Genomic DNA, 24,127 nt, shown 5'->3' with positions numbered 1-24,127 from the left:
GTGGCCTCTCCCGTGGCGGAGCACAGGCTCCGGACGCGCAGGCTCAGCGGCCATGGCTCACGGGCCTAGCCGCTCCGCGGCATGTGGGATCTTCCCGGACCGAGACATGAACCCGTGTCCCCTGCATCGTCAGGCGGACTCTCAACCACTGCACCACCAGGGAAGCCCCCCAGGACTTCTTAAATCCAAGGTCAGTTCAAAGAAGGCAATACATTACAGTGGTCAGCCAAAAGGAAGCATTCATAAATGCCATGCTTGCGCTATCACTTTGTTAAGGATATTTCATTTGGGTCCAACTCCCATACCATTCATTCATTTATACCCAGATTCTGGTGAGAGATGGGAAATCTAAGGAATGGGTAACTGTAGACAAATTTGGGCTTAACATAGACAAAAAAAGTTTAAATAAAACCTGGCCCTACTTTAAAACTTTCTCAGAAAGGGCATATTGGCAACCACCCCAAATTATACTAGAAGATACTTTATATACTTTTATCTTGGTTGTTTTAACTTTTAAAAGTTTAGGTATAATTTACATGCAATTAAATGATACAAACTAATTTACATAAATATCCTTCCATGAGTTTTGACAAGGGCATAACCCATGTGACCTATCATTTTCCAGTGCCTCATTGATAGCATATAGAAATCCTGCAACCTTGCTGAATTCATTTATTCTAGTAGGAATATTTCTGTAGTTTCCTTAGAATTTTCTACATACACAATATTTTGTCTGCAAATAAAAACAGTTTAACCTCTTCCTTTCCAATCTGTATGCCTTTTGCTTGTTTATCTTACCCTATTGCATGGGCTAATACCTCCAAAAGAATGTTGGAGAAGTGATAGGAACAGACATCCTTGCCTTATGCCTGATCTCAGGGGGCAAACATTCAGTCTTTGACCATTTAGTAGTAGTATTAGCTGTAGGTGTTTAATAGGTACCCCTTGTCAGATTGAGGAGACTTCCTTCTATTTCTAATATATTGAGTGTTTTTGTGAAGAACAGGTATTAAAATTTGTGAAATTTTTTTCCTCTATTGAGATAGTCAAAATTTTTCTCCTTTCTTCCATTGGTGTGATGAATTACATTGATTAATTTCCTAATATTAAAACAACCTTGCATTCCTAGAATAAAAAACCCTACTTGACTGTGATATGTTATCCTTTTTTTATTGACAGATTGAATTTGCTAATATTTTGTTAAGGGCTTTTGCATCTATGTTTACTAGAGATAGTGATCTGTGATTTTATTTTCTTATAATGTTCAACCTCCTTCATATTTAAAGAAATTTAAATTAAAACTACACTGAGGTACAATTTCTAACCTATCTAAATAGTAAAAATTTTAAAGTACTATAAAAGATAACATTAGTGAGACTTTGAGAAAGCAGGTAGGTACTCATACATTGCTGGTGGGACTGCAGAATGGTACAAGCCTTATGGAGGGGAATTTTACAATATCTAACAAAATTAAAGGTACACGTACCTCTTGACCCAGCAATCTCATGTCTAGGAATTTACCCTGAAGGTACACTTTTTTTTTTTCTTTTTGCGGTACGCGGGCCTCTCACTGTTGTGGCCTCTCCCGTTGCGGGGCACAGGCTCCGGACGCGCAGGCTCAGCGGCCATGGCGCATGGGCCCAGCCGCTCCGCGGCATGTGGGATCTTCCTGGACCGGGGCACGAACACGTGTTCCCTGCATCGGCAGGCGGACTCTCAACCACTGCGCCACCAGGGAAGCCCCCTGAAGGTACACTTTTAACAGTATAAAAATACATATGCACAAGGATATTCACAACAGCATGTTTGTAATTGCAAAATACTAGAAATGACCCAAATGCCCATACATAGGGCAGTGGTTGAATATCTGTGGTACATCTACACAGTGAAGATGTAGCTGTAAAAAAGTAAAATTTAAAAATAGGAGCAAAATATTTATGATCTGTTTTCCAAAATATATTGTTAAGTAAACAAAGCAAAATACAAAAGAGTATGCATAATAAATATACATATCTTTTTCTAAGAAGGAGAAATTTTTAAATATACATGATTATAATAATTTACAAAAAAAGAAACCAAGTTAAGTCAAACTGCAGTCTAATCAAATTGCTTACATACAGGGGTAGATAGATGGCAATGGGCTGGAAAGGAGATAAGGTGCTGAGCTGGAGTTGGAATGACCTTAATGGTAGCATTGGTAGTGTAATACTTCCCTGAGTATACTTCTTTGTATAGTTATAACTTTTAGACTTTTAGAACCATATTAATGTTTTATATACTCAAAAAAAAATAAATCAGCAAGGAAGTTGGATGGGAGCCTAACATGCAATACGAACAGACACAAATTAACCTGTGTTTTAAATGAATAATAATTGGGGCCACGGGGTGGGGGATTGGAGGGAGGACAAGCCCAAGCAACTTTATTTTTACTTCTTATTTTTAAATAATTATAGATTCACAGGAAGTTGCAAAAACTAGTACAGAGGGGTCCTGTATACCCTTCACCCTCTTTCCCCTAGTTATTACATCTTGCATAACCATAACAGTATCACAAAAAGGAAATTGACATTGGTATAATCCACAGAACATATTCAGATTTCATCCATTTCACCTAGATTGTCCTCATTTGAGGGTAGTTCTATGTAATTTTATCACATTTGTAGCTTCATATAACCACCAGCACAATCAAGATATATGGAACTGTTCCATCACCACAAAGATCCCTTGTACTACCCTTTTACGGGTAACTATTCATCTTCTCCAACCCCTGGAAACCACTAGTCTGTCCAAGTAAGGTAAAACACAGTATCTGGACTTAACGCCCTCAGGCAAAAGACAAAATGAAGTGTAAGTAAATATTAAACTCTAGTTAGTAACTTTCTTTTTCACAGAAAGTATGAGTTAACAATTCAAAAACTATCTTATGTGTATTCTAGGATTAAACAAATAAATGTATTGTGGATAATGAGAGCCAAGTTTCTCACTGTCAGAGAAGAGAGTTACACATATGAAAAGGGGAAAGGATAGAAGGAACCCTGTGGTGCTGGATTGGAATTGGAGGTATCAACATGAACTTGTGGTTTCTAATAAATATAGATAGACATAGGAATAAATGTAGATGTGTGAATGAGTTTTATATATATATATATATATATATATATAGTGTGTGTGTGTGTGTGTGTGAATTCATACGTCTGTTTCCTACCTTTACCCACTGAGAGAGCATAGAAACAATTACACCCTAGTAGCAGTGAGCACACCTAGTACTCAGATCTTTGTTTCTAAATACTAGTTTATACTAAAAGGAACCAGAGTTCTTTAAGGAAATGACTAATTCCAGAGCTGAGGTAAAGAAAAGTATAAAATGAGCCTAGAACATCTTGCTCCAGAAAGTGAGGAAATGTTCAAGGAATGTTCAGAGCATGTCAAAAGAAGCTTAAAGGGCTTCCACTGACTAAATCTGGGATAATTTGAGTACCAAATAAATATTGACAGTAGAACATTATAAACTGTTGTGTAAAATAAGAATCCATGATTCTAATACTGATAGGAAGGAAGAAAATGGACTCTCTTCCTTATATTAGAAAGCCAGCTAATAAATATAAGAAGAAATGATGAATTAGGGGAAAAAATGCCATTTGGAAGCCATCATAATAAGAGTAAATTCAGGTATGAGTGCGTACTAAAATTGTGAAAGTTTGTGTACTCCAAGATATTTGCATAATCTCAAAGTATATTCTCACAAGATATTAATTATGAAGTGAAAAATAATAACTTTACTGTGGAGATACTACCATAGTCAAGTGATCAAAATTAGCACCAGCAATGGGACAAATTGACATCATATGCCCCTTGATATGATACACACAACATTTTTGCAGTCCTCTTGCCAAAAAATGCATAACCTCAATCAAATCATGGGAAAACATCAGAGAAATCCCAAATGAGAAACATTCTATGAAAAAAACTGACCTGCACTTTTCCAAAATGTCAATGTCATGAAAGACAAAGCAAGATTGAGGAACTATTCCAGATCAAAGGACATTAGAAAACAGGCAACTGAATGCAATGCATAATCTGGGATTTTCTTTTGCTATTAATAGCATCATTAAGACAATTTTAAAAATCTGATTAAAGTCTATGCTTAATATAATAGTATTGCATTAAGATTAATTTTCTGATTTTTTTTATCATTGTACATGGTTATCTTAGAGAATGTCCTTGTTTTTAGGAATTATACACTGCAAGTATTTAGGGATAAATGGGCATCATGTCTGCAACTTACTATCAAATAGTTTAGAGAAAAAAAATAGAAAGACAGTTATTAAGAAGGATAAAGAAGATATGGTAAATGTCTAACACTTGGGGAACCTGAGTGAAAAATACTAAGGGTATTTGGGAATTATTTGTACTATTCTTGCAGCTCTTCTCTGAGTATAAAAAAAAAGTTTAAAAAAAAAAGGTATATTTATTGTAAACAGCATATAGTCAGATTTGCTTTTTTACGCAGCTGAAAATCCCTGCCTTTTAACTGGAGTTATTTATTCCATTTACATTTGATTTAATTATTAGTTTTATATCTGTCATCTTACTGTTTGTTTCCTATTTGTCCCTTTTGTTCTTTGTTCATTTTTACCTCCTTTTCTGCCTTCTTTTGGATTAATTATTTTCTATTATTCCATTTTATCTTTCCTAAGTCTTTTTAACTTTTTTAAATTAAAAATTTATTTTTACATAGTTGTAGATTCTTATGTAGTTGTAAGGAATAGTACAGAGAGATCACATGTACCCTTTACACAATTTTGCCCAATGGTAACATATTGCAAAACTTTAGTGCATGTATCACAACCAGGATATCAAGAATGGATTTCCCTGGTGGCGCAGTGGTTAAGAATCCACCTGCCAATGCAGGGGACACAGGTTTGAGCCCCGGTCTGGGAAGATCCCACATGCCGCAGGGAAACTAAGCCTGTGAGCCTCAACTACTGAACCTGCACTCTAGAGCCCGTGAGCCACAACTACTGAGCCCACGTGCCGCAACTGCTGAGGCCTGCGTGCCTAGAGCCCGTGCTCCGCAACAAGAGAGGCCACCGCAATAAGAAGCCCGCGCACTGCAACAAAGAGTAGCCCCCACTCACAGCAAATAGAGAAAGCCCGTGTGCAGCAACCCAATGCAGCCAAAAATAAAAATAAATAAAATAAAAATTTTTTCAATTTTTAAAAATAAAAACAAAGAATGATAGAAGCCAAGATAGAGAACATTTCCATAGTCATAAGGATTATTCATTTTGCCCTTTTAGAACTATACCCTCCCACCGCCACCCTTTCTTAACCCTTGGCAAATACTAGTCTATTTTTCATTTTTATAGTTTTGTCATTTCAAGATATTGTATAAGTGGAATCATACAGTACGTAACCTTTGGGGATTGGCTTTTTCACTTAGCATAAACCTCTGGAGATCCATTCAGGTTGTTGTATCTATTAATAGTTGATTATTTTTTATTGCTGAATAGTATTCCATAGTGTGGGTGTACCTTTGATTTTTTTTCTTTAACAATTTACCTCCTGAAGGATATCTGTCTTGTTACCAGTTTGGGGCTATTATGAATAAAACTTCTATAAACATTCATGTACAAATTTTTGAATAAATGTAAGTCTTCATTTCTATGGAATAAGTGCCAAGGAGTACAATTTTTGTATTATATAGTAGTTACTTATTTAATTTTTTTAAGAAACTGCCAAACTGTTTCCTTGAGTGGTTGTACGGTTTTACATTCCCCCCAGCAGTATATGAGTGATCCAGTTTCTCTGCATCCTGGCCAGCATTTGGTGTTGTTACTGTTTTTTATTTTAGCCATTCTGATAGGTGTGTAGTAGATTCTCATTGTGATTTTCATCTTCATTTCTCTGATGGCTAATGAAGTTGAACATCTTTTCATGTGCTTAATACCATCTGTATAACATCTTCACTAAAATATTTTTTTCTCATGTTCTAAATAGCTTGTTTGCTTTTTTACTGAGTTTGGTTTTTTTTAATAGATCTTTATTGGAATATAATTACTTCATAATACTGTGTTAGTTCTGTTGCACAGTGAAGCGAATAGCCATATGCATACACATGTCCCCATATCCCTTCCCTCTTGAGCCTCCCTCCCATCCCCCCTCTAGGTCATCGTAAAGCACCGAGACGATCTCCCTGTGCTATGCTGCTGCTTCCCACCAGCCAACTATTTTACATTTGGTAGTGTATGTATGTCAATGCTACTCTCACTTTGCCCTCCCACCCCATGTCCTAAAGTCCATTTTCTATGTCTATCTCTTTATTCCTGCCCTGCAACTAGGTTCATTGGTACCTTTTTTTTTTTTTTAGATTCCATATATATGTGTTAGCATATGGTATCTGTTTTTCTTTTTCTGACTTACTTCACTCTGTATGAGAGACTCTAGGCCCATCCACCTCACTACAGATAACTCAATTTTGTTTCTTTTTATGGCTGAGTAATATTCCATTGTGCATATGTGCCACATCTTCCTTACCTATTCATCTGTCGATGGACATTTAGGTTGGTTCCATGTCCTGGCTATTGTAAATAGTGCTGCAATGAACATTGGTACATGTCTCTTTTTGAATTATGGTTTTCTCAGGGTATATGCCCAGTAGTGGGATTGCTGGGTCATATGGTAGTTCTCTTTTTAGTTTTTTAAGGAACCTGCATACTGTTCTCCATAGTGGCTGTATCAATTTACATTCCCACCAACAGTGCAGGAGGATTCCCTTTTCACCACACCCTTTCCAGCATTTATTGTTTCTAGATTTTTTGATAATGGCCATTCTGATCAGCGTGAGGTGATACCTCATTGTAGTTTGTTTTTGGTTTTTTTTTGCAGTACACGGGCCTCTCACTGTTGTGGCCCCTCCCGTTGCGGAGCACAGGCTCCGGACGCGCAGGCTCAGCAGCCATGGCTCACAGGCCCAGCCGCTCCACGGCATGTGGGATCTTGCCGGACCGGGGCACGAACCCATGTCCCTTGCATCGGCAGGCAGACTCTCAACCACTGCACCACCAGGGAAGCCCCTCATTGTAGTTTTGATTTGCATTTCTCTAATAATTAGTGATGTTGAGCATCTTTTCATGTGCCTCTTGGCCATCTGTATGAAATGTCTATTTAGGTCTTCCACCCACTTTTTAACTGGATTGTTTGGTTTTTTTCATATTGAGCTCCATGAGCTGTTTGTATATTTTGGAGACTAATCCTTTGTTGTTTCATTTGCAAATATTATTTTCTCCCATTCTGAGGGTTGTCTTTTTGTCTTGGTTATGGTTTCCTTTGCTGTGCAAAAGCTCTTAAGTTTAAGTCCCATTTGTTTATTTTTGTTTTTATTTCTGTTACTCTAGGATATGGGTCAAAAAGATCTTGCTGTGGTTTATGTTAAAGAGTGTTTTTCCTATGTTTTCCTCTAAGAGTTTTATAGTGTCTGGCCTTATGTTTAAGTGTTTAATCCATATGGAGTTTATTTTTGTGTATGGTGTTAGGTAGTATTCTAATTTTATTCTTTTACACGTAGCTGTCCAGTTTTCCCAGCATCACTTATTGAAGAGGATGTCTTTTCTCCATTGTATGTTCTTGCCTCCTTTGTCGTAATTAGGTGCCCATATATGCATGGGTTTATCTCTGGGCATTCTATCCTGTACCATTGATATATATTTCTGTTTTTGTGCCAGCACCATACTGTCTTGATTACTGTAGCTTTGTAGTATAGTTTGAAGTTGGGGAGCCTGATTCCTCCAACTCCATTTTTCTTTCTCAAGATTCCTTGGCTATTCAGAGTCTTTTGTGTTTCCATACGAATTGTAAAGTTTTTTGTTCTAATTCTGTGAAAAATGCCATTGGTAGTTTGATAGGGATTGCATTGAATCTGTAGATTGCTTTAGGTAGTATAGTCATTTTCACAATATTGATTCTTCCAATCCAAGAACATGATATATTTCTCCATTTATGTCATCTTTGATTTCTTTCGTCAGTGTTTTATAGTTTTCTGAGTGCAAGTCTTTCACCTCCTTAGGCAGGTTTATCCCTAGGTATTTTATTCTTTTTGTTGCAATGGTAAATGGGAGTGTTTTCTTAGTTTCTGTTTCTGCTTTTTGTTGTTGGTGTATAGGAATGCCAGAGATTTCTGTGCATTAATTTTGTATCCCGCAACCTTACCAAATTCATTGATTAGTTCTAGTAGTTTTCTGGTGGCATCTTTAGGATTTTCTATGTATAGCATCATGTTATTGGCAAACAGTGCCAATTTGTATTCCTGTTGTTTCTTTTTCTTCTCTGATTGCTGTGGCTAGGACTTCCAAAACTATGTTGAATAAGAGTGGTGAGAGTGGACATCCTTGTCTTCTTCCTGATCTTAGTGGAAATGCTTTGAGTTTTTCACCATTGAGTATGATGCTTGCTGTGGGTTTGTCATATATGGCCTTTATTGTGTTGAGGTAGGTTCCCTCTATGCCCATTTTCTGGAGAGTTTTTATCATAAATTGGTGTTGAATTTTGTCAAAAGCTTTTTCTGCATCTATTGAGATGATCATATGGTTTTTATTCCTTAATTTGTTAATGTGGTGTACCATTATTGATTGATTTGCATATATTAAAGAATCCTTGCATCCCTGGGATAAATCCCACTTGATCATGGTGTATGATCCTTTTAATGTGCTGTTGGGTTCTGTTTACTAGTATTTTGTTCAGGATTTTTTTTGGAAGAGTTTGAGAAGGATTGGTGTTAGCTCTTCTCTAAATGTTTGATAGAATTCGCCTGTGAAGCCATCTGGTCCTGGACTTTTGTTTGTTGGAAGATTTTAAATTACAGTTTCAATTTCATTACTTGTGATAGTTCTGTTTATATTTTCTAATTCTTCCTGGTTCAGTCTTGGAAAATTGTACCTTTCCAAGAATTTGTCCGTTTCTTCATGGTTGTCCATTTTATTGGCATATAGTTGCTTGTAGTAGTCTCTTACGATGCTTTGTATTTCTGCGGTGTCTGTTGTAACTTCTCCTTTTTCATTTCTAATTTTATTGATTTGCGTCCTCTCCCTTTTTTTCTGGATGAGACTGACTAAGGGTTTATCAATTTTGTTTTTCTCAAAGAACCAGCTTTTAGTTTTATTGATCTTCGCTATTGTTTTCTTCATTTCTATTTCATTTATTTCTGCTCTCATCTTTATGATTTCTTTCCTTCTACTGACTTTGGGTTTTCTTTGTTCTTCTTTCTCTAGCTGTTTTAAGTATAGAGTTAGATTGTTTATTTGAGATTTTTCTTGTTTCTTGTAGTGAGATTGTATTGCTATAAACTTCTCTCTTAGAACTGCTTTTGCTGCATCGCATAGGTTTTGGGTTGTCGTGTTTTCATTGTCATTTGTTCCTATGTATTTTTTTATTTCTTCTTTGATTTCTTCAGTGATCCCTTGGTTATTTAGTAGTGCACTGCTTAGCCTCCATGTATTTGTGTTTTTTACAGTTTTTTTCCTGTGATTGATTTCCAGTCTCATGGCATGTGGTCAGAAAAGATGCTTGATGTGATTTCAATTTTCTTAAATTTTCCGAGGCTTGATTTGTGACCAAAGATGTGATCTATCCTGAAGAATGTTCCATGTGCACTTGAGAAGAAAGTGTATTCTGCCACGTTTGGTTGGAATGTTGTATAAATATCAGTTAGATCTGCCTGGTCTATTGTGTCATTTAAAGTTTGTGTTTCCTTATTTATTTTCTGTTTGGATGATCTGTCCATTGGTGTAACTGGGGTGTTAAAGTCCCCTACTATTATTGTGTTACTGTAGATTTCTCCTTTCATGGTTGTTAGCATTTGCCTATGTATTGAGGTGCTCCTATGCTGGGTGAATATATATTTATAATTGTTATATCTTCTTCTTGGATTGATCCTTTGATCATTATGTAGTGTCCCTCCTTGTCTGTTGTAACATCTTTTTCCATCCCTTCACTTTCAGTCTGTATATGTCCCTAGATGTGAAGTAGGTCTCTTGTAGACAGCATATATATGGGTCTTGTTTTGTATCCATTCAGCCAGTCTGTGTCTTTTGGTTGGAGCATTTAATAATCAAGGTTATTATCGATATGTATGTTCCTATTACTATTTTCTTAACTGTTTTGGGTTTGTTTCTGTGGGTCTTTTTCTCCTCTTGTGCTTCCCGCTTGGAGAAGTTTCTTTAGCGTTTGTTGTAAAGCTGGTTTGGTGGTGCTGAATTCTCTTAGCTTTTCCTTGTCTGAAAAGCTTTTGACTTCTCCATTGAATCTGAATGAGATCCTTGCTGGGTAGAGTAATCTAGGTTGTAGGTTTTTCTCTTTCATCACTTTAAGTATATCCTGCCACTCCCTTCTGGCCTGCAGAGTTTCTGCTGAAAAATCAGCTGATAATGTTATGGGGATTCCTTTATATGTTATTTTTTGTTTTTCCCTTGCTGCTTTTAATATTTTTCTTTGAATTTAATTTTTGTTAGTTTGAATAATATGTGTCTTGGTGTGTTTTTCCTAGGGTTTATCCTGTATGGGACTCTCTTTGCTTCTTGGACTTAAGTGACTCTTTCCCATGTAACGGAAGTTTTCAACTATAATCTCTTCAGATATTTTCTCAGACCTTTTCTTTTTCTCTTCTTCTTCTGGGACCCCTATAATTCGAATGTTGGTGTGTTTAGTGTTGTCCCAGAGGTCTCTGAGATTGTCTTCAATTCTTTTCATTCTTTTTTCTTTATTCTGCTCCTCGACAGTTATTTCCACCATTTTGTCTTCCAGCTCACTTACTCGTTCTTCTGCCTCAGTTATTCTGTTACTGATTCCTTCTGCTGTATTTTTTATTTCAGTTATTGTGTTGTTCATCTCTGTTTGTTCTTTATTTCTTCTAGACCTTTGTTAAACATTTCTTGTATTTTCTCAGTCTGTGCCTCCATTCCGTTTCCGAGATTCTGAATCATCATCACTATCATTACTTTGAATTCTTTTTCAGGTAGATTGCCTATTTCCTCTTCATATTTTTGGTATTGTAGGCTTTTACCTTGCTCCTCCATCTGTGACATATTATTTTGCCGTCTCATTTTTTTAAATTTTTTTATGAGTGGGACTGTGTTCTTGTCTTACTGGTTGTTTGGCCTGAGGCTTCCAACACTGGGGTTTGTAGGCTACTGTGTAGAGCTGGGTCTTGGTGCTAAGATGAGGAACTCCGTGAGACCTCATTCCAATGAAAATTCCCTGGGGTCTAAGGTTCTCTGTTAGTCCAGTGGTTCGGACTCAGAACTCCCACCGCAGGAGCTTTGTCCTTACCCTGGCAGGCTCATGAACCAAGATCCCACAAGCTGCCTGGGGTGGCAAAAAAATAAAATACAATAACAAAGTAAAAAATAAAATTAGACTAGGAAACTAACAGATATGTTAGGAAGAATATAAAAATAAAAATATAGATGAATCAACAACCGGAAGGTACAACAGTACCACAGTAGTAAAAAAGAGGAGGGAAAAAAAAGGGGGGTGGGGGAGGAGGCTTTGGCTGCAGAGGGCAGGGCCTAAGCAAGGGTGAGGTTTGGGTAGTGGGTGGGGCCAATGCTCAGGACCCACAGGGCTGGAACAGGCCCTGGGGGCTGTGGGGGATGGGGCTTAGGCTCAAGGAGCAGAAGGGGCCCAGGCGTGCCCCCCACTCCTGGTCTGAGAGGGCAGGGGACTTCACCTGGGAGCCCAGCAGGCTTCCTGGGCTCAAGTGGGTGTGACAAACGTCCTCCTCTCCTCTCCTGCTCCTCCAGTCTGGGAGGGCCCCTCCCCGCTGCCTCTCCTGATCTCCCCTCCTCCCTCCTATGCCCTCAAGGACCTACATATTTGGAGGGCAGGGGACAGGCCTGGGATCTCAGCAGGCTCCCCATACCGAGTGAGAGGGGCAATCGCCCTCCGCTCATCCCCCACTCCTCCCAGATGGCTCCTCCCAACTGCCTCTCCTGATCTCCCTGCCTCCCTCCTATGCCCCCAGGACCCATGCAGCCTGGATGGGGCTTTGGAGGGGGGGGTACAGGACTGGGAGCTCAGCAGGCTCCCTGGCCCAGACGGGCCAGGCAATCGCCCTCCCTCCTCTCCTGCTCTTCCTGGAGAGTCCCTCCCGCCTGCCTCTCCTGATCTCCCTGGCCTCAGGGATGCCGATCCTGTCTGGCTTACACTTCTCCTCCCCCATCAGTCCCCCTGCATCCTACCGGTTCACTTTGGGGTTCCTCCCATCTCCTTGGGCATCAGAGTCCCCCACCAGCGGCCGGCAGGCGCCCTAGTTGCAGGGAGAAGCTAACTCCACACCTTCCCACATCTCCATCTTGACTCTGCTCTCCTACTGTTGACTTTTAAGAGTCTTTATATATTCTAGATACAATCCTTTTTCAGATCTGTAGTTTGCAAATATTTTCTCCCATTCTGTAGTTTGTCTTTTCATCCTCTTTAACAAGGTCTTTCAAAAAGCAAGTTTTAAATTTTAATGAAGTCCAGCTTATCAGCTTTTTCTTTTAAGGAAAATGCTTTTGTGCCAAAGATTCCTTAGGATTGTCTGTGTAGACCATCATGTCATCTGCAAATAGGGAAAGTTTTATTTCTTTTTTTCCAATCAGTATGCCTTTTATTGCCTTACTGCACTGGCTAGAACTTCCAGTACTATGTTGAATAGCAGTGATGAAAGCAGACACCTTTGTTCATGATCTAGGGGAAAGCATTCAGTTCATTAATTATTGATTAATTAAAATATGAGTTCAGGGCTTCCCTGGTGGCGCAGTGGTTGAGAGTCGACCTGCCAATGCAGGGGACACAGGTTCGTGCCCCAGTCCGGGAAGATCCCACATGCTGCGGAGCGGCTAGGCCCGCGAGCCATGGCCACTGAGCCTGCGCGTCTGGAGCCTGTGCTCCGCCACGGGAGAGGCCACAACAGTGAGAGGCCCGTGTACCGCAAAAAAATATATATATATGAGTTCACCATTAATTATTATGCCAGCTATAAGTTTTTTTGTAGATATTCATTAATAAGTTGAAGAAGTTCCCTTCTATTCCTAGTTTTCTCAGTTTTTATCATGAGCAGGTATTGAATTTTATCACATGCTTTTTCAGCAAATGTTTTACTTTTTTTAATGGTTGCTCTTGGAATTACAATATGCATTCTTAACTTACTAGAGTCTGCCTTGAATTAATATTATATCATAACATGTAATGTAAGAACCTTATAACTGTGTATTTCCATTTACCCCACTCCCATCCTCTGTGCTATTGTTGTCATACATTTTACTCCAGGATGGGATCATATTTTTGCTTTAAACATTTAGTTGTTTTTAAAAAAATTTCAGAGATATGGGACGGAAAGTCTTTATACTACCTAACTGTGATATTATGACCTATAATAAGAAATATATATATTTGATCTTCATCCTGTTCCTGGCACAGAGCTCTTTTGGAGTTTTATAAGTGATAAGAGTGATCAAGTTATCTTTGTTATGTTAGTGAGGGGTCTTTCAGAAAGCATTTGGTGACCTACGGATAGGAGCTGGTTGCCAGGGGAACCATGTAATTAGAGAGTTGGGACTCCAACCCTCCACTCCCAGCCCTCCCCCCACCCCACCCCCACGTCTTGGGAATGGGCAGGGGCTGGAGGTTGAGTTCAGTTACCAATGGCCAATGATTTAATCAGTCATGCCTATCTAATGCAGCTTCCTTGAAAACCCAAAAGGCCTGGGTTCAGAGAGCTTCCAGGTTGGTAAACAGGTGGAGATGCCTGTAGAGTGATGTACCCAGAGAGCATGGAAGGGCCTCACCCTTTCCCCATACCTTATGCATCTCTCCCATTTGGCTGTTCTTGAGTTATATCCTTTTATAATAAACTGGTAATCTAGTAAGTAAAGTGTTTCTCTGAGTTCTGTGTGCCACTGTAACAAATTAATCAAACCTAAGATGGGTTTCTGGGAACCTTCGATCTATAGCTAAGTGGTTCAGAAGCACACAGGTCAACAACCTGGACTTTCCAATTGGCACCTGAAGAGAGAGTGGGAGGGCAGTCTTGTAGGATTGAGCCCTTAACCTGTGGGATCTGACACTATGGTAAATAGTGTCAGAATTGAGTTAATTGCTTAGTGGTGCTGAAATAAAACACACATCAGATCCACATAGCTACCATTTTGGGTGCTCTTCTTTCTTTGTTGAAGATCCAAGTTCCATTTGGTATCATTTCTCTTCCACCTAAAGAACTTAACCTCTTTTAACATTTTTTGTAGTGCAGGTCTACCGTAGTGAATTCTCTCAGCTTTTGTTTATCTGGAAATGTTTTTATTTTACCTTCATATATGAATGGTGTTTTTACTTGATATGAGTTCTAGATTGATAGGTATTTTTAATTTATTTTAAAGATGTTCCATTTTCTTCTGGCTTGCTGATGAGAAGTCATTAGAATTTCTTACTTTTGTTCCCTTATATGCCATGTGTCTTTTTTCTCTGGCTGCTTTTTTTTGTTTTCAGCAATTTGATTATTATAACTAGGTGTGGTTTCCTTTATGTTTATCCTGCTTGGGGTTTATTGAGATTCTGGAATCTGTGAGTTGATATTTTTGATCAATTTTTGAAATATCTTGGCCATTATTTTTTGCCCCAAACTTTCATCTTCTGGGAATTCAAGTACATATACATTAAGCTGTATGACACTGTTCCACAGAACACTGAGGATCTGGTGTTTTCTACTGTTGTTGTTTTGTTTTATTTTGTTTTGACTTGTCTTTTTTTTTCTCTTTTTCACTTTGGATAGTCTTCATGCTCCCTGATCTTTTCTTTTGTGGTGCCCAATTGTTGTTAAGCCTATCCAGTGATTTTTTTTTTCAGGTATTGTGTTTTTCAGCTCTAGAGTCTCCATTTGGTTCATTGTTATAGTGTCCATTTCTCTCTGCTAAGTGTCCCCATCTAATCACTGATTATATATATTCTTGGTTAGTTGGTCGGCTGGTTGGTTGGTTGGTTGGTTAATTTTGAACATATTTATAATAGCTGTTCTAAAGTCCTTGTCTACTAATTCCAACATCTGTATCAACTCTTAGCCTGTTTCTATGGACATTTTGCTCCTGGTTATGAATCACATTTTCCTGCTTTTTCCCCTGTCTAATAATTTTTTATTGTGTGCTGAACATTATGAATGCCACATTGTTGAGAGTCTGAAATTTGCTGACTTCCTTTAAAGAGTATTGAGTTTCATTCTTGCAGACAGTGATTTACTGGCAGATTAGCTTTCTCCTTTTAAGCCTTGTTTCTAGGATTTGTAAGGGTGTTCTAAATCAACCCTTCTTAAGATACTAGTCTTGTAGCTTAGTCTTTCTGGGGTTGCACCTGAATGCCCAACATGTTCAATGAGATCTCTCCTCTAGCTCATTGAAACCCCATGTCTTTCAGCACTGGGTACTCTCCCGAATTCCCAGTCAGCTTATAGCTCCTCACTAGCTGTTCTCTCCCAGGCTTTTGGATCTTCTCCCTGTCCGTGTGCCAAGGGGGCCCCTTACACATATTTCTTGAGCTCCCTCTTCTTTGACACAAATTCCAGCCACCTCAGCTCTACTGAGCTCCAGTCTCTGTTTGCTCTGCCCAGCAAGCCCACTGCTTTCTGTTTGGGACCCACGCTTTCCTCTGCCTTAGTTAGAAAGTGCCCCCAGCAAGAAATCTGGGGTAAACATGGGGTTCACCACCTTTGTTTCCCTTCTCTCAAGAATAATAGTCATTTGTAGTAGCTTGTCCAATGCCTGAAAATAGTTATTTCATATATTTTGTACAGGTTTATAATTATTGATAACAGGAGAGTAAATCCAATACCAGCTATACTTGCTAAGGCTGGATCTGGATGTTAGCCTTCCTCTGTATCTTGTTTTTAAATTTTGAATTTGAATTGCTATAGATAATTGTACCTCGATTTCCTACTATGTCCAATACATTAAAATTACTTTCTTGTCCCTTGGATATTTCTGGGTTTGCCATTTTGGGTTATAAAACCAGGACAAATGCAGGCCCTGGAATAAAAATTGGAAGAGAAAATACAGTTTGAAATAAAAAGTTATTAAAAAGGAAAACTGTCTTGTGAAAGTAATAGGCCAAATACAGAGTAGAAATTAAACTTTAAAAGAATTGGGGGAATATCTTATAGATGTAATAATTTGGAGTCCTTTGTATTAAAAAAGAAAATTTGTCAGAGGAGGTATAGAATCGTACTTAAAAAAAAACCACACATTAAAGAGATAAAATGGGGCTTCCCTGGTGGCGCAGTGGTTAAGAATCCACCTGCCAATGCAGGGGACACGGGTTCGAGCCCCGGTCCGGGAAGATCCCACATGCCACAGAACAACTAAGCCCATGTGCCACAACTACTGAGGCTGCGCTCTACAGCCCGTGAGCCACAACTACTGAGCCTGCGTGCCACAACTGCTGAAGCCCACGTGCTACAACTACTGAAGCCCGTGTGCCCAGAGCCCGTGCTCTGCAGCAAGAGAAGCCACCGCGATGAAAAGCCCGCGCACCGCAAAGAAGAGTAGCCTACGCTCGCCGCAACTAGAGAAAGCTCGCGTGCAGCAACGAAGACCCAACACAACCATAAATAAATAAATATATTTTTTTTAAAAAGAGAGATAAAATGGATTTTCACAAATATTACAGACTTTTTAAAACTTTTGAATGGTAAGAAGCAGAGGTTTTAAAGTATTTATTCTGCTTTTTTACCCTTGCTTTTACACAAATAATACCTGTGCCTGGTGGAACAGCAACGGGAAAGGGGAAAAAAGAAAATAAAAATGAATAGATACTTTGTTATTTATCATTTTTATAAGTGACAGTGGCACAAAGAGCACCCTATTTTTCCAGATGTTGCAAAACTGCAAAGGGGCAGTTGTAGAAGAAAGAACTCTGAGATCTAGAGCTAGCTCTGTTGCTGCCATCTCCTTATCTGCTCATGAGCCGTCTATTCCTCAGAACTGCTATGACAAGCAGACCTGGCAAGAACCACCAAACAAACCTTCAGGCAAAAACCTTCAGGCAGTCCAGAGATTCACCCTGTGCATCTGAGATTCATAACTTTTTTTTTTTTGGAAGCTGACATTGCTTTTAGAACAATGAGTTTGATTCACCTTTCTGAAGCACAGCCCCCGTTTTACAGCTATCCCGCTCAGAAGCCTCTGAATGTGCTCCAACCCACCCTCGCTGGCCAAGCCCTGCCCTGCACAGAGTGACAAAGTCAAGGGCCAGAGTCCCTCTGGGACTCTTAAGTCCTAGACTTGAAATTTAAGAAGGCTGCAGTGCCCCAGCTATGACTTTTACTTCTTTGTTTTTACCCATGCTTAACCCTGCACTGAAATGCCTCCTGCCTCGGGCCTTCTTTACTCCTAGACCACCGTCAGCAGCGCCACCTCCTCCATACGAAGGCTGCTTCCAGCCCCTTGATCAAATGTGCTCTCTTCTCTGTGTCTCTAGAGCGCCACAGGCACCTCGCATACGTGTACACTTGCCCTGCGCTTTATGTAGGTTTCCTGTTGCATACTTCTTGCCCCTGTTCAACTATCAGCTTTTTGAGAGCAATATCCTCTTTTATTTCTCTTATTATTCCTTGTTTCTGCCAAACAGTACCTGGCACATTATGGCCATTCAGAAATATGTAATCTCATGATTAATTCTCTTGGTTACAGTATGATATAATTCTTCTTAACGTGTCCTAAACTAGTCTTTTTCAAATATCAAAGACTTTCCCTCTTTCTGACAGTTGCAAATTTATGAACAAATCCATTTCTGCCCTGTCCACAAGCTTTGTGATTTTGTAGGCCTTCACTGTATTCCTTCTTAGCCTTCTCTGGATTAGGGCAAAGGTTAGAGCATTCAGGGAGAATTGTGGTGTATGTTCCGTGAAACAATAATTGTGATAGTGAACTCTCTCTATCTCTTCTCCACACAGAGAGATGTTCTTTACTACCATGGAGAGCCACCTTCTGCGCTGCAAAGTGCTGGAAATCATATTCCTCCACAGCTGTGAGACACCCACCCGCCTGCCCTTGTCTCTGGCCCAGGCCCTCTATTTTCTGAACAATTCCACATCACTGCTCAAGTGTCAGGTACATTTTTCCCTATTTCAGTTCCAGGCCTAGAACACCTTTTCCTTAATCCTTGATTAAGTAAATTATGTAAACGTGTAAAAGTGTTTTACACTTTTTTACATTATGTAAAAGTGACTTGAAAACTGTACAAAACCTCTAACTGAGGAAGGCATTTATTACCAATTGCTTTTACTATCTCTGCAGTCGGATAAAACCCAGTGGCAGACATGGGATGAACTGGTTGAGCATCTACAGTTTCTGTTATCCAGTTACCAACATGTTTTAAGAGGTAAGGAGCATTTGGTCACAAACCAGATGGTGTGGGAGTCTCACAGTGGACATTATTATGAATTAAAGTTACATAAGGGACTCTAATTTGTTAGCTTCAGTAAACCATTGTTCCTTGGTGTAACTGTGAGGAACAAGGAAGGACATAGCCGGAATCACTGCTGTGAAACAGAAGAATTCATATAGTATTTTTGTTATGGCAGATACTACAGTGGTCCTCACAGTTATTAGGCTGTGCAGGTAAACAAAAGTCATCCTGACATGAGAAGGATTTAGTAATGACCTGATGTGGCCCTGGCATCTTTCCGTGGCCTATCACTGCAGCGTCTTTGTTGGGTTGATTGCTCACTGACTCGGACATTGTAAATATCCGTCAATATGATGCAAATACAGAGCAAATCAGTGGCAAAGTAAAAATGTACATCTTGCAAAAGTTGTAAGACACTCTTAAGTCTGTGTAAGTGGCTCTGCTCTAGTCACAGGCAAAGCCAGTGATCCGTGAGGATCTGGAAAAGTTAGACTAATTAACACTCAGGGGGCAAATATTGACAAGGATAATGATGGAATAGCTGCTTCAAATAAGAATGATTTGATTAGCCAAGGATTAATGTGGTCCCTGGGGAAACTAATGTAATTATTAATTACATAAGGAAAGATAGTAAGTTTTCAGGGGAGAAAACTGACATGCCTCTTGATGTGATACCCTGAGAAGGACACCTCATCACTTATGTAGTGTTCTTGCCAAAAATTCATGACCTGAATCTAATCAGAAGGAAGCATCAGACAAACCCAGATTGAAGGGCTTTTACAAAGTAGCTGGCCTGTACTTTCAAAAGTCACAATGTCTTAAAAACAAAGAAAGACTGAAGAACTGTTCCAGATTAAAAACAAACTAAAGCACATGAATATTAAACGTAAAACATGATCCTGGATAGGATCCTGAACCAGGGAAAAAGAAGTTATAATGTGCATTATTGGGACAATTGGTAAATTTTAAGTAGATTATATAATAGTATTGTGTTAATATTAAGTTTCATTTTTTTTTATAATTATCCTGGCTTATGAAAGTAAATACCCTTGGTCTTAGGAAATCCATTCTCAAGTATTGAGGGGTACAATGTCCAACTTATTCTCCGTCAGTAAGGGGGGAAAATGCATATATATATACACACACACACACACACACACACACACACACACACATACATATATACATAATTTACCTGCCATGATCATATTGAGGTTGATTTTAGCTCAGTAATGGCACTTGGGAAGATAAGATGGTCCTTACACCCTCTTGGGCCTGGAATTGAGGAAGCTGTTACAGAAACATTTTAAAAAGCACTGGATTTAAGACAGAAGGTCTGGGTTTAAATCCCAACTCCATCACCTACTCTGCATTGGGCAGCTAACTTTATGTCTCTAGACCTCAGTTTCTTCCTTCTATAGAACGGGGATGGTAATACATAACTTGCCAAGACTGATTGCTAATGGGCGTGAGATAAAAGTAGAAAGCGCTCAGTCAGTGTTAGCTGCCTGTCATCTGGCCAGGAGGGTCTTCTCTGTTTCAGGCGCCTGTAACTAAAACATAAGAGAGAGCATTGTCAAGGCCACGACATGTAATTGTGTGGTTTGTGCATTTTTTAACACGCTCAAAGAAAGGTATGTGTCCTTCTCAGAACAAAGCCCCAAAGGCAAATTCCATGCCTTATGGAGGTTTATGTAATTGTTTCTTTTGGAGATCTAGCTGAAAGTTTAATATTAAAGCAGCTCGGTTTTGCTTAAAGTTCACCTTTAAGACTTCTTGTTCATTTCTGTTTTGCGTCCCAGGGAATACACCTGGGTCATGGGCAATAGTAATTTAAGATGGACATGGGATCTACTTTTATTACAGAATATATTCTTCTGCCTTGAATAAAGGAGAGGAAGGCCTCAGACCAGTGTATATTGACCAAGAATAAACGGGGTGTGTTCCAATGCTATTTTATCCTTAACATTGTTTCCAGCTTCTTTGGAGACCAGGAGTTAAGAAGGAGAAAAAAATATTTAGAACCAGTAGTTTGAAAACAGAGTCCTACAAAGAACTACAAAGAACACAGCTGAATGGTTCCCTGAAATGGTCAGTGTCCTTGTCAGTAGGCATTTTACTGTGAGGGCTCCTTAGTCATCTCTGTCCTCTTCAAGTGGGCTGAGGACATTGTTGACTGTGTTTTGAGGTCGGCCGGAGTTGTCCAGCTCCAAGGGCAGGGGAAGAAGGGAAGAGGTTGGGGAGCCTAAGCTCGCCCTATGTTTATGGGAACCTCTTAGCATGGAGGAATAGAGGAAGGGAGCATAGGTAAATGTGCATGCACTGGCTTATCTAACCCAGTACCCCTGTGAAGGTGAGTACCACCCGCCTTTCACAGATGGGAAAACAAAGGCTGAGAGGAAAGTAAATGCAGAGCCAGGTCTGTTGCCAAAGTCTGTATATGGTGAAAGCACACTGGAAGGAACTAATTTTCTATGAAATCACTGGGTCAGATTAGAAGGTGAGATTCTAAGGAATTTCCGACCCCCCACTTTCTAAACTCTCTATACATGGTTAAAATACTTTTGTATCTACCCTTGATCCTGGGCAGAAGTATATCTTGAAGCCCCACATCTTGTAAATGTTTCTGTAGAGGGCAGAGTGGCCCCACTGAGAGGTGGATGCTGGGCTGTCGGCTGAGCTCACATTCTCTGGCTGAGAGAATCAATCCCCCACACCCCAGTTTCACAACCATGCAACTCAAGTCAGCCTCGGCAAAATTATGAATTGCCATAATGCCGTGAGTTTTCCTGATGCTTATGAATAATTAGAACCTCATATTTTGAAACCATGAATTCTAGGAATTTAAACATATAGTATTTAAATGAATGAAATGCATGCTTTTCCTGAATTCCGCCCTGCTGGACCACTTAGGGCGATGCGGAAGTCAGACACCTGTTCACTCCAAGGAGAGTCTCACATACAGCCTTCCTGCAAGGAGCCCTGTCCACAGAGGGGAGAAAAGCAGACTCAGGCAAGATCAGTTAAGTTCATACATTCATCCAGGCAACAAATATTTACTGAATGCCTCCTCTGTGCCTGGCTCATTGGGAAAACTTCAATGAATGAGACCAACATGGCCCCTGCCCTCCTAGAGCTTAACTGTCTAGTAAAGAGATTGACCCTAAACAAACCACCACACAAGTAACATATAATTGCAATGAAAATAAATGCTGTGAAGGAAAGTACAAGTGCACACTGTTTATGGAGGAACCCAGGAAGGCCTCCCTGAAGAAGTGATACTTGGGCTGAGATATGAAGTACCAGTGTTAGCCAAGCGAATAGGGAGGGAAAAGTTTCCCAGAAAGAAGAAACAGCATGTCCAAGGGCCTTGAGACAAGAAGTTGCTTAATGAGTCCAAGGAACATAGAGCAAACTGGTGGGACTAGGATACAGGGAGCAAGGGGGTAATAGCACGAAACGAGACCACGGTACTAGACAGGAGCAGGTGTGAAGGGCCCTCCTGTTAGGGAGTTCGTGTTAAGGAATTTCACCTTGATTCCAGAGTGAAGGGAACCCATCAAAGTGGTTTTAAGTAAGGTCACTCTGCCTGATGTGTGATAAATAGTTTGGCCAAGGACCAGAGAGGTCAGGGGAGGGATAATGGTGACAAGGGTGTGGGTGGTGCAGTGGGGAAGGCAGTGACGGATCAGAAGCACTTTGAAGATCAGTGTGACAGGGCATGGGTGACCAAGGCTGAAGGATGTCGCCCAGTACTGACGTGGAGATAAATGGAAGATCTGCAGAGAAGATAAAGAGCTCAGTGTGACTGTTAGATTGGAGATTCCTGTAGTGACGACGATTATGATAAAATAATAGTAGCTGATCCTAGTGTTGATCCAGGAACTAATAATACTACCAGCCAGAATATCTTGAGCCAGGCCTTGTGCCAAATAAACCCTTTACATAAATCACCTCACACAATAATCACAAGAACCTCTGATGTAAGAACTCTCCTCTACTGAAGCATAAAATCCAAGGCCTTGCCAACTGGACCAGAATGGTTCAAGTCCACTGGCCTAGACTTCCTCCCCTTGGATGGTGGTTAGGTGGGCACTGCCAACCTTTGCTTCTTTGAATTTCCTGTATTAATAAATTCCAAATTCTTCTTGCTCCTAACCCACATGTTCCCTATATCCCACTCTATTCAGCCAATTCTATCTTTTCAAAGTCATTTTAATGTTTTTCAGAGTAGTACATGCTTTGTTTAAGAAAATCAAATTCTACTCAAAGGCTTTTGTCCCCTGTGACCGTTCTCCTCCAGTAGCAGAGTGAAATAGAGCACATTTCCCTGCTTAAAACCCTCCAGATACTTGCCTTTGCTTTCAGAGGCCAAACTCCACATTGTTCTGTGGCCCAGCCTGCCTGCCAGTCTCCTCTAGTCCTGCTCTCCTTCTTACTACCCAGATCTTACCTCCAGTTCTTGAAACAAGCTCTTCCTGCATCATGGCATTTGCACTTGTTCTCTCTATCTGGACTGCTTTTCCCCTAGACCCTTGCATGCTTATCTCCTTCTCATCCTTTGGGACTCAGCTAAGAGGCCCTCCCTGACTAGAGTGAGCTGCTTCCCTCGTTTCCCCAGTGTTCCTCTTCATCACAGCACCTGATTTATTTATTGGGTTGCACTCACCAAAACTATAATTGTTTTTGTTGGCTTGTTCACTGTCAGGCACTGTCACTGCAGCTAGAACGTCAGTCCATGAGGGCTGGGCCCAAGGCTCTGATCCCACTGCATCCCCGAAGTCTAGCCCAGTTCCACAGACAGAAGCTCCACAAGCTCACTGTAAATGTTTGTTGATTGAATGTTGAAAGGGCCCTGTAATGACATCTCAAGGCAGCTTCACCTCCTATGTTTCCAGACTTTTTGGATACTCTACAGTGTATTTATTGTACTTTCTTTTCAGTTTATTCTGTTTCCCAAATTTCTGGACACTGTAGTTCAGTCCTTCTAATAGCCCTGTTAATGAAGGTGCCATTACCCCCATTTTATAAATGAGATAGAGAAAATGATACTGTTGTGGCCTCTGGCGCACCTGGGAGTCAGAAGGGCTGCAGGGCTCTTCTCACTTTATTTGCCTTATATGTAACCTTGAGCTCCTTTCCCTCAATTCCACACACTTCCAGAACCTTGTTGGGACTGAGTTATGGATTTGGGATGAGATACCTTTAGACCTTTGTACTTTTCCCCAGTATTTTATTTTTGGACTTACAGAAAAGTTTAAAGCATAGTACGATGCACACCCATATAAACTTTACCTTGATTCATAAGCTGTTAACATTTTGCCACATTTGGTTTATCTGTTAATCCATCTATATGCTTTTTTCTTTTTTTCTTGCTGAACCAGTTAAGAGTAAGTTGCACTGTCATAATCCTTCATGCTTAAATACTTCAGCTTAAGAATACGAATATTCCCCTACATAACAACTATTCATCATCCCACTCATTTTATCCTTGATTTAATATTATCTAATATGTGCCGATAATATCCTTTATAGGTGTTCAGTTTTGCTTTGGGCCAGGATTCAGTCAAACAGCACACATTGTACTTGGTTGTTATGCTCTTCAGTCTCCTGTCATCTAACACAGCTCCCAGCCTTTACTTGTCTCTCGTAATATGTACATTTTTGAAGAGTCCAGGGCAGTTATTTTGTAGAATGCCTC

The 24,127-nt window shown here is 39.9% G+C and overlaps 1 protein-coding gene across 2 annotated transcripts in view; it reads left to right on the top strand.

Moving 5' to 3' along the window:
* Positions 1–24,127, top strand: part of LOC111169871 (SUMO-interacting motif-containing protein 1) — a 103,510-nt gene that overhangs the window by 72,115 nt on the left and 7,268 nt on the right. For both annotated transcript variants that reach the window (XM_022564438.3, XM_022564437.3), the window contains 2 exons: positions 17,972–18,128; positions 18,315–18,399. In XM_022564438.3, the coding sequence (XP_022420146.1) occupies positions 17,972–18,128; positions 18,315–18,399 (242 nt within the window). The remainder of the gene's footprint in view (positions 1–17,971; positions 18,129–18,314; positions 18,400–24,127) is intronic.

Source organism: Delphinapterus leucas, unplaced genomic scaffold (assembly GCF_059928025.1).
Source record: "Delphinapterus leucas isolate spDelLeu-1000000601 "Yukka" unplaced genomic scaffold, BTC_Dleu_Yukka2 spDelLeu_asBTCV2_sq25, whole genome shotgun sequence".
Lineage (NCBI taxonomy): Eukaryota > Metazoa > Chordata > Mammalia > Artiodactyla > Monodontidae > Delphinapterus > Delphinapterus leucas.
This window is presented reverse-complemented; position numbering and strand designations above follow the sequence as displayed.